The 12417-nt window shown below is 34.7% G+C and overlaps 2 protein-coding genes across 3 annotated transcripts; one reads left to right on the top strand and one right to left on the bottom strand.

The window, feature by feature from the left end:
• The first annotated feature begins 469 nt into the window (after positions 1-469).
• On the top strand, positions 470-6842 carry LOC128193156 (acyl-CoA-binding domain-containing protein 6-like). 2 transcript variants are annotated; one of them, XM_052866439.1, is made up of 7 exons: positions 470-644; positions 2021-2085; positions 2263-2356; positions 2591-2767; positions 2884-2973; positions 3651-3681; positions 3805-6842. In XM_052866439.1, exons 1-7 carry the CDS (start codon positions 501-503, stop codon positions 3948-3950), a joined length of 747 nt encoding a protein of 248 aa, XP_052722399.1. In that variant the 5' UTR covers positions 470-500; the 3' UTR covers positions 3951-6842. The 2 variants fall into 2 exon arrangements, with proteins under 2 accessions (XP_052722399.1, XP_052722397.1); XM_052866437.1 differs by having other exon boundaries at positions 472-644; positions 2588-2767.
• LOC128193155 (uncharacterized) lies at positions 6592-11606 on the bottom strand. Its single transcript, XM_052866436.1, has 6 exons — positions 11322-11606; positions 9991-10137; positions 9341-9418; positions 8619-8816; positions 8291-8437; positions 6592-7918 (listed from the first exon to the last, which is right to left on the bottom strand). The coding sequence occupies exons 1-6, from the start codon at positions 11520-11522 to the stop codon at positions 7736-7738; spliced, it is 954 nt and encodes a 317-aa protein (XP_052722396.1). The 5' UTR covers positions 11523-11606; the 3' UTR covers positions 6592-7735.
• Positions 11607-12417: the final 811 nt, after the last annotated feature.

The raw sequence follows: 12417 nt of genomic DNA, 5'->3' as shown, positions 1-12417 counted from the left end.
ACTACATGCACAGTCAATACAATAAAACTGTTCAAGGTAGACGGTATGACCAGTCTCTAAATGTCAAGATTTATGAAATAGATTTCAATGAAAGGAGCCAAATTCGAAATACATAAATGTGTAATGTTACCTTACTTCAGTATACAGTGGCATTGGAAGGAAATTGAAAGTGTGGGGGGGGGGGGGGGGGGGCTAGACTGATCCTTTGAAATCTTGACAAGAAAAAAACCCTCCCAAAATCATGAAAATCCTAATCCGTGGTGGGGGAGGGGGGGGGGGGGGCTAGAATATACCTCTCATAATTTCAATCTTTTCAAGGTAAATTTAGGAACAATTATGTTTGCTGAATGAGGGGGCTGTTTTTACTTTATTTTTTATTTTCATCTTTCATATTTGGTTTTTCTTGAAAAAAGAAAAAAAAACCTCTAGACTCCGGATAGAAATAAGAGAATCCGGAAATATCAATGTTACAATGTTCGGTTTTAATGTAAAATTTGAACATGGCAGACGACGAGCTCGGAATTTCAGAAGATGATGTCGACGAATTAAGCGAGCTTTTCCACCTAGCATCTAATTTTGTGCGATCTTCCACGAATAGCTTTAACCAAGAGCAGCTTCTCTATTTGTATGCTAGGTTTAAGCAGGTAGGCAACCAGGTTAATTCTAAAATTCACATCTATAATAATGTAAGCCTTGATCACATGTTGCGGTTTAATTATACTGTATATAGCTGTATAGGTCTATTGTTTACATGGTTAACATGCGTATTTAGTTTATTGTACATTTGGCGGATCACATATCAACTATTTAGCTTGATTTGGTTAGAAATAAAGACTATATTATAGTATTTCTTTATGATATTCTTTAGATCTGGTATGTACTGTATGTATGTATATATACACAACTTCCATGGCAATAAGTGTAGGCTTTGATGCATTTTATTATAATTAAAAAAATACATATACTTTAAAAATTGTGATTTGGGCGTTCACCAATTAGTTAATCAAGTGTTTTGTTTTGTAACATCTGTCAAATGTAAAAAAAAAAAAAAAAATCAATTAGGTCTAAAGGAATTGTTAGTTTAAAACAACTGGACAGCTGTGCATTATTAAAATATGTCATAAATACCTCTCATTTAGGTCCAAGCAATATTCATGCGCAGATCCCAAAAATATTTTCTGAGGAGGTCTGATGGTTATTTGAGTTTGCCGGGGGGGGGGGGGGGGGGTCTGGACCCAAATGCCTCATTCCTTTAATATGGTTGAAGAAATGTATCTTAAGTATACTGAGATTACATTTCAAATAAAAGGAAAGCAGTGTGTTAAAAAAAGATTGTACAAGGTGTTCAGAAAAATATGCTAGATTTTTGCAATGTATCTATAAATAATTGGATATTAATAAAATATTTTATGAAAACTTTTTTTTGTTCTTGTCAATTTCTCAAGCTAGACAAACAAAATAAAATGTCAGTGAAAATGTTGGAATTTTTCCCTTGTATCAATTATCAATCGTCCCTCTTCCACAGGTATGTATTTTTGTTTATTGTCCAGTGATTGGAAACATTAACCAGGAACAGAGAATAGATCTCAGTGGCTATATGTACACTGTTGGATTTCTTTCGATAAAAGGAGAAACATGTACCGGTATTATAGGGTATATAAAACTGTATGAAATGATCCACATGATAACACATGTGCAAAATACAAAACAAAGTGGTAGAGCTGTTAAAACAAAACCATGGACATACGTAGTTTGTGTCAAATAGTTACAGGTATTTCACATTAGCATGCCAATTTTATATATAGGCAGACATTCAATCATTGATTAATAGAAACCAAAATATACCGTAAGTTTTTCCAATGTAATCTATGAATATATCTTTGAGGCCTGCATTACAACTTGTCTGAATGCTTGAATTAGATAGTTGCATCAAACCAAATGTATCAAAAAAAAATCTCCAATAGTGGAGTGACAGATCGAAACATTTATTGATATTATATTTTTTATTTCTTTAAAACAGGCTAATGATGGACCTTGTTTTGTTTCTAAGCCTGGAATGTTTGACTTTCAAGGGAAAAAAAAGTGGTAAGTCACAAAATTCCTGTATCTTTAACTGGGTTTTATTGAATATATGCAGACATGAATGATTTGTCAGCAAAGTCTTGAAAATGAAAAACTTAACTGTAAATTAGGAATTATTACACACTTATCAGATTAGCAAAATGAAAAAAAGAAATTTTACAAAATGCATTTATATTTTAGGGAAGCATGGAAAAGCTTGGAAAATAAAACCAGAGAGGAAGCAATGAAAGAGTATATTTCAAAGGTGACCTTAACTGTGCCAGACTGGAATTTGGTAGGTGTATTATATGTTGACTGGAAAATTTATCAAGGTTAATTAGAAGTCACCAGTTGTCAGATTACATGTACAATGTGGATTCAGTAGTGTTAATTAGGAGATTACTGATTACTATATGCTAGTTGTTTTATATTGACCAATTTGTGAGCCTTTTAAAAGCATACGTCAAGTAAAATGTACCTGTAAAAGAGATGACGCAGTTGAATTAGTTGTTTTTTTTGTATGAAGCAGTTTGACAGGAGACAGGCTGGTGATGGGTGGGTAGGTGTCAGCACAATGTCCAACACAGACACAGTGATTGAGGACAGAAACAAGACGGCCTTTGATTGGTGCAAGGATGGGGATACAAAGCATCTACTGCACTATCTAAAGACCACCAAAACAAACGTCAACAAACAGGATGAAAATGTAAGAAAATGTCACATGTTGTGTATAATAGCAAGAGAACCATCAGCTGTTGAAGAAATATGGTGTACAGATGTCAATACTTGTAATTTTTTGATGGAACTCTTGATCTATCTCAGGGAATGACTATACTTCACTGGACATGTGATAGAGGCAACATTGAAATGTTAGATGCTCTTCTTGGCCTCAAAGCTGATCCAAATATACAGGTTTGTTTGCCTTTATTTTCCTCTTGCAGTACCGGATATGATTAGGGATTGTTGATATGTGAGAGGATGCTCTGCTTTTCTAAGCTCTTGGAAACAGAGAACGACATCCATGTAATCAATATAATTATTTACAACTATAATGCTTATTTGACTGGAAATAAGATACATGTTCTAATACGGACCATGCCAGATTGAGCGAAAAGTGCTTTTTGGTTTTAGAACATTTAGAACCATTTTAACAAGACCTTGGACTTTCGGTAGGATGTAACCATCTTGCATCAAAACAAGATAAAATGATGCTGGTTTCAAGTGAAATATACACAGATTGCGTAGTCTTAGCTCAAAAGCCAAACAAATCGTGTTGATTTCAAAGAGACATGGCTGAGTGGCCAGCAATGAAATAAAAAGGCCTACATTACATTACTGTTGGACACAACTGTCCACAGTCCAAGCTCCTGTTAAAATGGTTATAGTTGTTCTCATAAATGTATAGTATTCACTCTACAAACACAGGTGTTCACTTGTTGACATTTGGTTGTTTATTTAGAGTTTATGGTGAACACATTTCACCAATATGATCTATACAAAATTAAATTTTTTATTGTTTAATGCCCTTAATTTTCTGCTGATCAGTATAAGGATATAAAAATGGGTACCGGTAATTTTTTCTATTGTAGGATAATGATGGACAAAGTCCTCTGCATTATGGTGAGTTACTGTATGTGGTAAAAAATTTAGGTTGAAACTTTTAAACCATTTCATAAAAAATAGTGTGGAGAGAATCTAGTCCAACAGTTTTCTGTTTGTACTAACTTTATCCCATTGTTTCAGCGGTGAGTTGTGAGCACCAGGATATTGTGGAAAGACTGCTGAAGACCAGCATCAACCTAAAGCTTCAGGATGTAGATGGTCTCACAATTACAGACATTGAAACCACTCCAGAGATAAAGCACTTGCTAGAACAATATGTTACCTGATATATGCTTCATTCATACAGATTTTAAGAACAGTTTATGAATTTACATGTCTTTCATCAATTTTAAAATGGCTCCTTTCCGAATCCTAACATAATCTGTTATAGGATTAATTTTAAACAGCGTGGCATTGTTCTTGTAATTTAATGTGAAGAGATAATTACCGATAGCATATTGTGTGGGAGGGAGAACTTTAAACTCTCATCATCTCAAGTATTTCAGTGTTAATATTTATGATCAAATACTGGTACTTTCATTATATTCAAATTACCCATTTGTACATGTATTAATGTATTGCTGAACTTCATTGTCATTAGTTCGTGTCTCATGTTGACACATGTAGAAGATGGATAAAGATTGTCAATTCCTAGTTACTGAGCTGTAACCATTCATTAATGTAGATATAAATGAAGGAAATATCAATACCTGCTAGCAGGTCTTGTAACTGGATCTGATCAAAACTGGAAAAAATCATTAATTAGGTCCATTGCTTGACCAACAGTATGAAATATCAGTACATTGTTACATGTATCCAGGGGTTTGGTTTTTTCAAGCCTAAAGCTAAGTACTGGTAGATATTTAGCATATGTCCTTATATTTTTAAAGTATTTCCTTTGGTAATGGTAAGAAATCTCAACTACTGGTACATGTCTGACATTTAATATTGCATTGGTACCATATTTTGATTTTTAGCAAACTTACATCATGTAAAATTCTTTTATCAACAGTAAATGATGTAAAATAGACCGAAATGCTGATTTATTGACTCTTACTTTACATAATCTTGTAGGTACGGTTAAACATGCTTCTTGCCAAGTGCCCTCATGTGTTATATCAGTTCTGACAGTCTATTATACTATGGAAGATTTTAGGGAATAAAAAGGAAAGTGATATTACTGTAAAGTTGGCTGAAATGCATGCTTCAATTAGAACTCATTTTCTTTTGAAATATTTGAATCTTATGAGTAAACATAGAGATTACAAAATATGGTGTAATCAAGTATTTAGTTCCTAAATTATTGCCCTTTAGGTAATGCATTCCTGGTCCAGCCACAATTTCTCTTGTTACTATACATTTGGTACCTTGACCAGCCTCTGAAATTGCAGATAACCCAGCAAGGTATATAAAACCAAGGTCAAGTTGTCTTCCGAATCAAAGACATTAAAGAGAGGAATGTAGTAGTTGGGGCTATATGGACCGTGGTTCTGCCTGGGTAGTTCAGTGGTAGAGCACCTGACTAGAGATACAGGGGTCCTGTGTTTGACTTCAAGTCCAGCCACATCCTTTTCCTCTATCACAATTAAATTAAAACCGAATTAAAAATTCATGTTATACAAACATTGACTGGGTTGAACTGTTGAAGGCAACTTTAATTAGCCCTGAGGGACGAAATATTGCTCAACGCAAAGTGGAAGGCAATATATTCATCCAAAGGGGGCTAATTTAATTAATGTTGCCCCCAAGAAACAGAGTCAATATTTGTTTTTTTATATGAAGAAACAAACCTAAAACCAAGAGAGGATTTGAAAACAGATTATCGTAATTTTCTCAAATCGACATAAAATTCACAAATTCAATTTTGTGCAAAGTCCATTTCCAAAATATTGTTGGCATCAAACGGTTACTGTTTGATATTCCACTGCTTGTAGGAATTAAGCTACAGATGTTCTGTCTAATTTTACTTTTCAATAATTTGCAAATCCTTATATCCATTATTATAGCACACCATCACATTGCTTGTCCATTGTTTACTTGCCTTGACTGATTGTCTACTATTACATAATCTTGTTTTTGAGTCGCGAAGATTTCTTCACAACACAGTTTATGAATCAAGGGAATATTCTCTGGATATTATTCCTAGCCGATCTATATTACAAAAATATTGACTGTACTATATTTTTTGGATGAGCTTATATGACAATTATTGACTATTTGTCTATATAGAATTATATACCGTAGTGAGAATAAACTACTGAATATAACAATGTATTGTATTGCTTCCTGTCAACTAATAGTTTGTTCATCGGGGGCTAACCTAGAGTTGCTGCAGTCGACATTTGTATTGTGTTTTTAATTCATTGATATGGATGTATCATGTTTATTAGGATTAAATTTTGTTTGGAGTTACGGTCTCCCAATTTAAGAGGCACCATTGTACATATCCATGCGTCTGTAATAAACTGTATTATTATATGATTGATCAATTCCTAGCTCTCTGATTGGCTCAAATCCAACTATTTTGAAAAAACAGAATGTTATATTCACCTGACATGACCTAGCTAGGAGGTCAATATTATTAACATTTGATTTTCTCTACATTGGACTAAAAATAGACCGTCCAATGAAACATCGCCTTTCTCAATTTGTGTAGCAATGGCTTCAACTTAAAACATTGCTTGAAAACACTCAATTTAATATATGTCTGTATCAATTCGTCGCTGAATCATATAATAAAATAATTATTACTGTTTTTTCGATCAATATCGAAATCAATATTCACCTCGCCTCCGACTCGCTGAATATTGTACTTCTAGGGTAGCTAAATCATTGTATTGACGTCAAAAACAGCAATAATTGTATAATATTACATGGCCAAAACATTCATCATACAATACTATGTTTTCTAAATAAAAAGAAAAATACTTATTAAGAAACATAGCTTTACTCAAAATTTACAACACAAATAACATTGCTGCCTTGAAATGAGAGAAGCTATATGCATACATTTTTAAAATGTAAAGCAAATTGACAAAATGTGGCAATTTTTTGAACATAAAAATATGTATGAATGTCCAATTACTGGTAGTATTGAAACACCATATTTCATGAGACCTAAAATAATACTCATTGGACTTTGATGTTTGTTTCTTGCTTCAATAAATTGATAAAATTGACTTGCTGATAAATTTCTTTTAGAAAGAAATTCATCCCTAAAATCTTTATTCATACTCTGCTTGCTTGGCCTTTCCACAAATAACATAAGGTTTAAACTTAAACTCAGTTCCCCTAGTACATGTGCATTATTCAGACACATTTTCATTACCTATATCAACATAATCATTGGCTTCCTAGTTCATTTAACTAGCCTCATTCAACTATAACAATTTAATGTCACAAAGTGGTAAAGCATTATACAATGTAAACACTACAACAGCTAGTGTATAAGATTCACTTTTTAAAGCAACTGAATTGCAAGATCTGGCACCTTCGGGCATATATAATTAAAATAAATGTACAAGTCAATCATCAGCATGGTAGATGTATAAAATACACAGGTATATATACATTAACTTCTGATAGGTAAGCAGGTGAATAATTAAAATGAAGTCAATGGTTACAAAATGTATTTTGGTTCATTTAGGTTGTTGGCAAATTTACCCAAAACAAAATTTACTATCAATACATGTAGTTGTGTCTCAGTTACATAATATGTAATAGAAAAAGAAAGTATTCCTTTATAGCAAAAAAACTATTCTTTACTACAATCAAGTGCATGTACAACTTAAATGAGTTCAAATTTACTACCCACTTCCCACACTAAATACACATACAAGAACTTACATGCAATTACTCATTCACAGGATATCAAGATCTCTTAATTTTACTGTTCCAATTCCAAAATGAAGTGTACATGAAAAGATATAGGGAGATCATACTGTACATGTATACAAAAATATATGTATTCAAAAAACATTTAGGCATATAGAATGTTGGTGTAGTTTGGTGCTAAATCTGTTCTATACTTGTAAATACAACGGTCTACAACAAAGTCATGGTAAATATGTGTCTACTCTTCCTTTGTGGACTTGAATCGCTGCAAGAAGTTGCGTAGAATGGTTGGGGCCTCTGACCCCACAAGGTCGTTCAGAGCTACAAGGAGGACCACACCAATCCCATACATGTGCCACTGGGAGAAGACGTTGGAAAATATCTGGCACAGCAGCATGGTCAGGAAAAACACTCCATTGGCCTGCAATTTATAAACAGGTAGGATTGGAATTCTTGAGAAGGGATGCACATGGCGAAATAAATTAATAGTGTTTTGATCCCAATAATACTCATCGACAACCATGTGTTTAAAAATTTCCTCAACTCCAATTCCTACGGACAACATTTTTTTTATCATTTGTTGTGTGACAATTTCAGTTGACAAAATGCAAGAAAACTTTCATAGAAACTTTGTGCATCAATTTCAATGTCTCTAATCATAGAGAGTAAATATATATACACTTAATATGCATATATATTCTTTAATGAAGTTCTCAAAATGATTGAGGCTTTATTTGATGTTCATGCAGCTACAAGGATATTTATGGACAGGAAAACAATGAATTCAACTGACCAGGCCGTGGCTGAGGAGGACTGATTTTTTATCGTCTTCTGTGTGGCAGTTGTTGGCTCTTCCTGATGTTACCCCTAGGGCCAGAAATCCCGCTCCCATAACACGTGCTGTATAATCATGCATTGGATCTAGAGATTTCAGTTTAGTCTGTAAAAAAAAAAAACAAGAGGTCCATAGGCATTAACAGTCACCGAAGTATAATATATGATTGTACTGTCCAGTAAAAGATTCACCATGTGGCATCAGTTACAATATATTGTCAATTGCATCACTTAACTGATGTCCATGCATTGATCAAATGAAGAAATTCATAGACAAAATTTAAAACCTGGAAAGTGGCAATCATTCCAGGGAAGCAGTAAGCCAGTAAACCGTGAAGAAAGAACACCAAGAAGTCGACCCTGAGATGAAGGCTGGTCCTGGATGTTGAATGGTCAGTGCTTCCTCCCCAGTCATCCTCCCGCAGGGAGTAAAACGCAAAAGCCGCAAAGTATAAGCCAGTTACTATGGAGGATATTTTCCATACCTATAAAGTAATAAAGAACGATCGAAGACTGATAAAAATGTAAGTCAGATATACCTATAACGTATAAACACAACCTTGCTAATATTGTGTTATCTACCATTTATCCACTGTGTCTTTTTTCAGTATTTTTAATGATGTTGAAAATAAGGTATAACAAAGTTCCTCCATAGATCAAGATAGCGAAATCCAAGAGTAAAATATCTTTCCTACGAATTTCCTATAGACATAATATAAAGAATAAAGGCTATAATGAAGTTTTTTATACAGTCCACTGAAACTCACCATATATTAAAAAAGTTTGCTGTATTTGCATCTTCTTAATCATAAACTTTTTATAATTCATCTCACTGATTATTATTTTTTTTATTCCTTATCCCGGTCCCTTTATTCTTTTTCTAATTTTAAATCACACTGGCAAGTTACTGTATGTAGGTTGAAACACAAGAATCTTATAGCAGGTAATGATAATCAATAATAATAAAGGTCAACTACAGGTTGTATTAAATTTGACTACATGTACTTACAAACAGTGAGGTTTTAGCATCCTTTTCTTTATAATTCACCACCTGTACCATACTTAGTAAGAAGACTGCTCCACAGAACTAAACAAGAAACACAAACATGACTCTTTATAGTTATATACATTCAATTTTTATCATACATAATGCAAAATGCATAATACATGTATAGTGTAAGGAATAATGAATCATTCTTTGAGTATTATGAGGTGATAATTTTAGTCTGGGCATGATCTAATCCAATAAAGCCCAGAGGGGGCCATTGAGTGGGGATGTTAAGGTTGAATCCCAGAAGTTATGGATTTTTAATTTATTTGCAATTAAATTGCTTTTTTCTTTGTTGACAAACAAAAATACTTTTAATTAGTTAGTTTTAGTAAGTATACTTGATAATTCAACTGGACCTCCAACTCCCACATTAAGATAAGAAGTACATCACAATATGGAGGTGTCCCATACCACCTTCAGCTTTGAAGGAGTCTTGCTGAGAGATGAAAACTACGGTGTATGTCAATTTGATTTTGTCAATGAACTTTTGATCTTTTTTTAAGGAAAAGTGAGACGTCAAGCCAGACTGGCAGTATTTTCCCTCTGGTCTTGACCTTGCACACAATGACCAGGAATTTGATTATTGGAGACTGTCATGTATGTCTTACCACAGTCCTGGACCAGAGTAGGCTGATCTCTGTGGCTTTATCCATAGACTTCCTGGTCAAGAAATGAGTGAACGCCATGGCCATGAGGATGACTGCGATGTGTCGGATCTCCTGGAGGTGTAAGCCATCAGGGTGTCCCTTAGTGAACTGTAGAGAGAAAAAACATTGCACTTGATAAACCTTTTTGTTATCTTGTAAGTTTGTACTGTGCGTCGCATAAAAACTTCAGTTTTATCAGTTTGCACTTTGCATTAAAAATGTAATGCATTTTTTATCATTACAATCTAAAGAGTGCTTCTTGAACAAGATTCTAAATTAATAAATTCAATATATACAATCAACAATTTCCTGCTGTTAGTTGGAAATTGAAGTAATATTTACATGTATTGCCCTTTTTAAATTTTATCAGCTTAAAAGTTCAAATAAGAAGAAAAATTGCAATGCATCATTTAACTACAGAGGTATCATGGGCACTGGGGGGGGGGGGGGGACTTTGCATGTTAAACAAAGATTAAAGTTTGCAAAATGTTAACATGGTTTAAGTTAAAAATCTTCCAATCCTAAATTTTCCAGCACATGACAATAGGCCAAACATAATGATATTAGAGAAAGCTAGACAAAAAAATGTTAATCAAAATTCAATACATAAATAATTAAAAATTAGAATATTAATTGTTCTATCTTGGAACACTCATAAATTTGCCTAAGGCTCTCGATCATACAGAAATGCACCAGTGATTTGGCCATTAGTATACTGCATGCATATTATTATTTGACAAGTGTGAATGTACAGGCACCTGTTGAACCTCACTTTCTTTGGTCTAGTGGCCAGGGACCAATTTTTAGCAACCTCATACACTCTCAGCTTGAGATCCTCTGTCTACCATATATACCTGTGACCGTTCCACTTATCAATTTGTGAACAGGCTCAACAGTGGGTCCCTTTTATTGACACTACTGCCAGGGACGTACATACGTCCCTGCTACTGCATATTTTCTTACCTTGGTCATCAATCTAAAGTGGGCATGCCTGAAGAGCCACAGTACAGCAACTATGATGTACTACATGTTCTAGCAACATTAGAAAAACTTAAAAAATAACAGTAAATAAGTACACTCATTGACGTATTGTTGACAAACATTATGTACACTATTATAGTTATAGTTGCCTGATTATACTATAGCTGATTAGTGGACATTCGGAATAAATTCTAGGCGTGCACATTCAAACGCTGATTGACAGTGCGGACAACAAATATAATCTGCATAACAAACAAAAGGCAACACAATTTAATAAATATGCAAATCGATTATTTGAAGATGACACTCACCCAGAATTTTACGGCCTCTGGGTAAAGGAGTAGTGCAGTTCCTTTGACAGCAAACACAATGGATGTAGCATTCATCAACGTTTTCTTTCCCCACGGTACGATGATAACAAACATCAGCAGGGCTGCAGGCAGAGACAGCTGCATCAATGTGTCGTCAGGAATACTAAGAAATTTCTTCACATCCTTCAAAACGTTCGCCATTCTTGTAGAATATAGCCGTACTACGGTACGCAACTACGCCGCGATATTGGTATTGTTTACAAAAACGGAAATACCGCGCAAAACGCCTGACCTACTTTTGATAGCGTCTATCGACGCGTGGTTGTGGAATTTTAAGCAGCCACGGGGTCACGGGAACAGAACCTCGAAATATTCTACTTAATTAACCCAATGAAAAAAACAATGTTCAAGCAACTATTATTAATACATGTAACGTTATATAAGAAGTATTTATAAAAGCAATACATGGGTCTTTATTTAGCAAAAATTAATAAATTAATTTAAAACATTTTTCGGTAAGTTTTCATAGGCGTCGGAACGGGGGGGGGGGGGGTTAGGGAGCTTACCCCCCCCCCCCCCCACCTTTTTTGCAAAGTTAGACCTAACCTTTAGGCACATAGCATAATATAGGGTTCAGCCCCCCCTCCCCCACCTACTTTTTCTCGAAGCAAACATAACTGATCTGAAATGGACCTTGAAAAGATTGAAATATTGAGAAGTTGGAGTTATAGGTATATTAGCCCCGCCCCCCCCCCCCCCCCCCCGGATTAGGAATTTCATGATTTGGGGGGGGGGGGGGAATTTTGGTAGGTAAGAAATTTTTTTGGAACTATAGGTATACTCCCCCCCCCCCCCCCCCCCCCCCCCCCCCGATTAGGATTTTCATGATTTTGGGAATTACGTTTTGTCAAGATTACTGAGGATTAGTGTAGCCCCCCTCCCACTTTCAATTTGCTTCCGACGCCACTGGTTTTAAAATAAGTCTGAAGTAAAATAAGTTTTTCGAGGTTACCCCCCCCACCACCACCACCACCACCTTATATCCACGCATGGTGCAAATGCAGTGAGAGAGAGAGAGAGAGAGAGAGAGAGAGAT

This window comes from Crassostrea angulata, chromosome 7 (genome assembly GCF_025612915.1).
Source record: "Crassostrea angulata isolate pt1a10 chromosome 7, ASM2561291v2, whole genome shotgun sequence".
NCBI classification, from domain to species: domain Eukaryota; kingdom Metazoa; phylum Mollusca; class Bivalvia; order Ostreida; family Ostreidae; genus Magallana; species Magallana angulata.
This window is presented reverse-complemented; position numbering and strand designations above follow the sequence as displayed.

Coding starts and splice junctions, on each gene's coding strand:
- LOC128193155 (XM_052866436.1), bottom strand. CDS start 11,522: ATGGCGAACGTTTTGAAGGATGTGAAGAAATTTCTTAGTATTCCTGAC. Junction 9,419..9,990: donor TACTCTGGTCCAGGACTGTG/GTAAGACATACA, acceptor TTTCTTGTTTAG/TTCTGTGGAGCAGTCTTCTT. Junction 8,438..8,618: donor GAATGATTGCCACTTTCCAG/GTTTTAAATTTT, acceptor TTTTTTTTACAG/ACTAAACTGAAATCTCTAGA.
- LOC128193156 (XM_052866437.1), top strand. CDS start 501: ATGGCAGACGACGAGCTCGGAATTTCAGAAGATGATGTCGACGAATTA. Junction 2,768..2,883: donor TCAACAAACAGGATGAAAAT/GTAAGAAAATGT, acceptor GATCTATCTCAG/GGAATGACTATACTTCACTG. Junction 2,974..3,650: donor AAGCTGATCCAAATATACAG/GTTTGTTTGCCT, acceptor TTTCTATTGTAG/GATAATGATGGACAAAGTCC.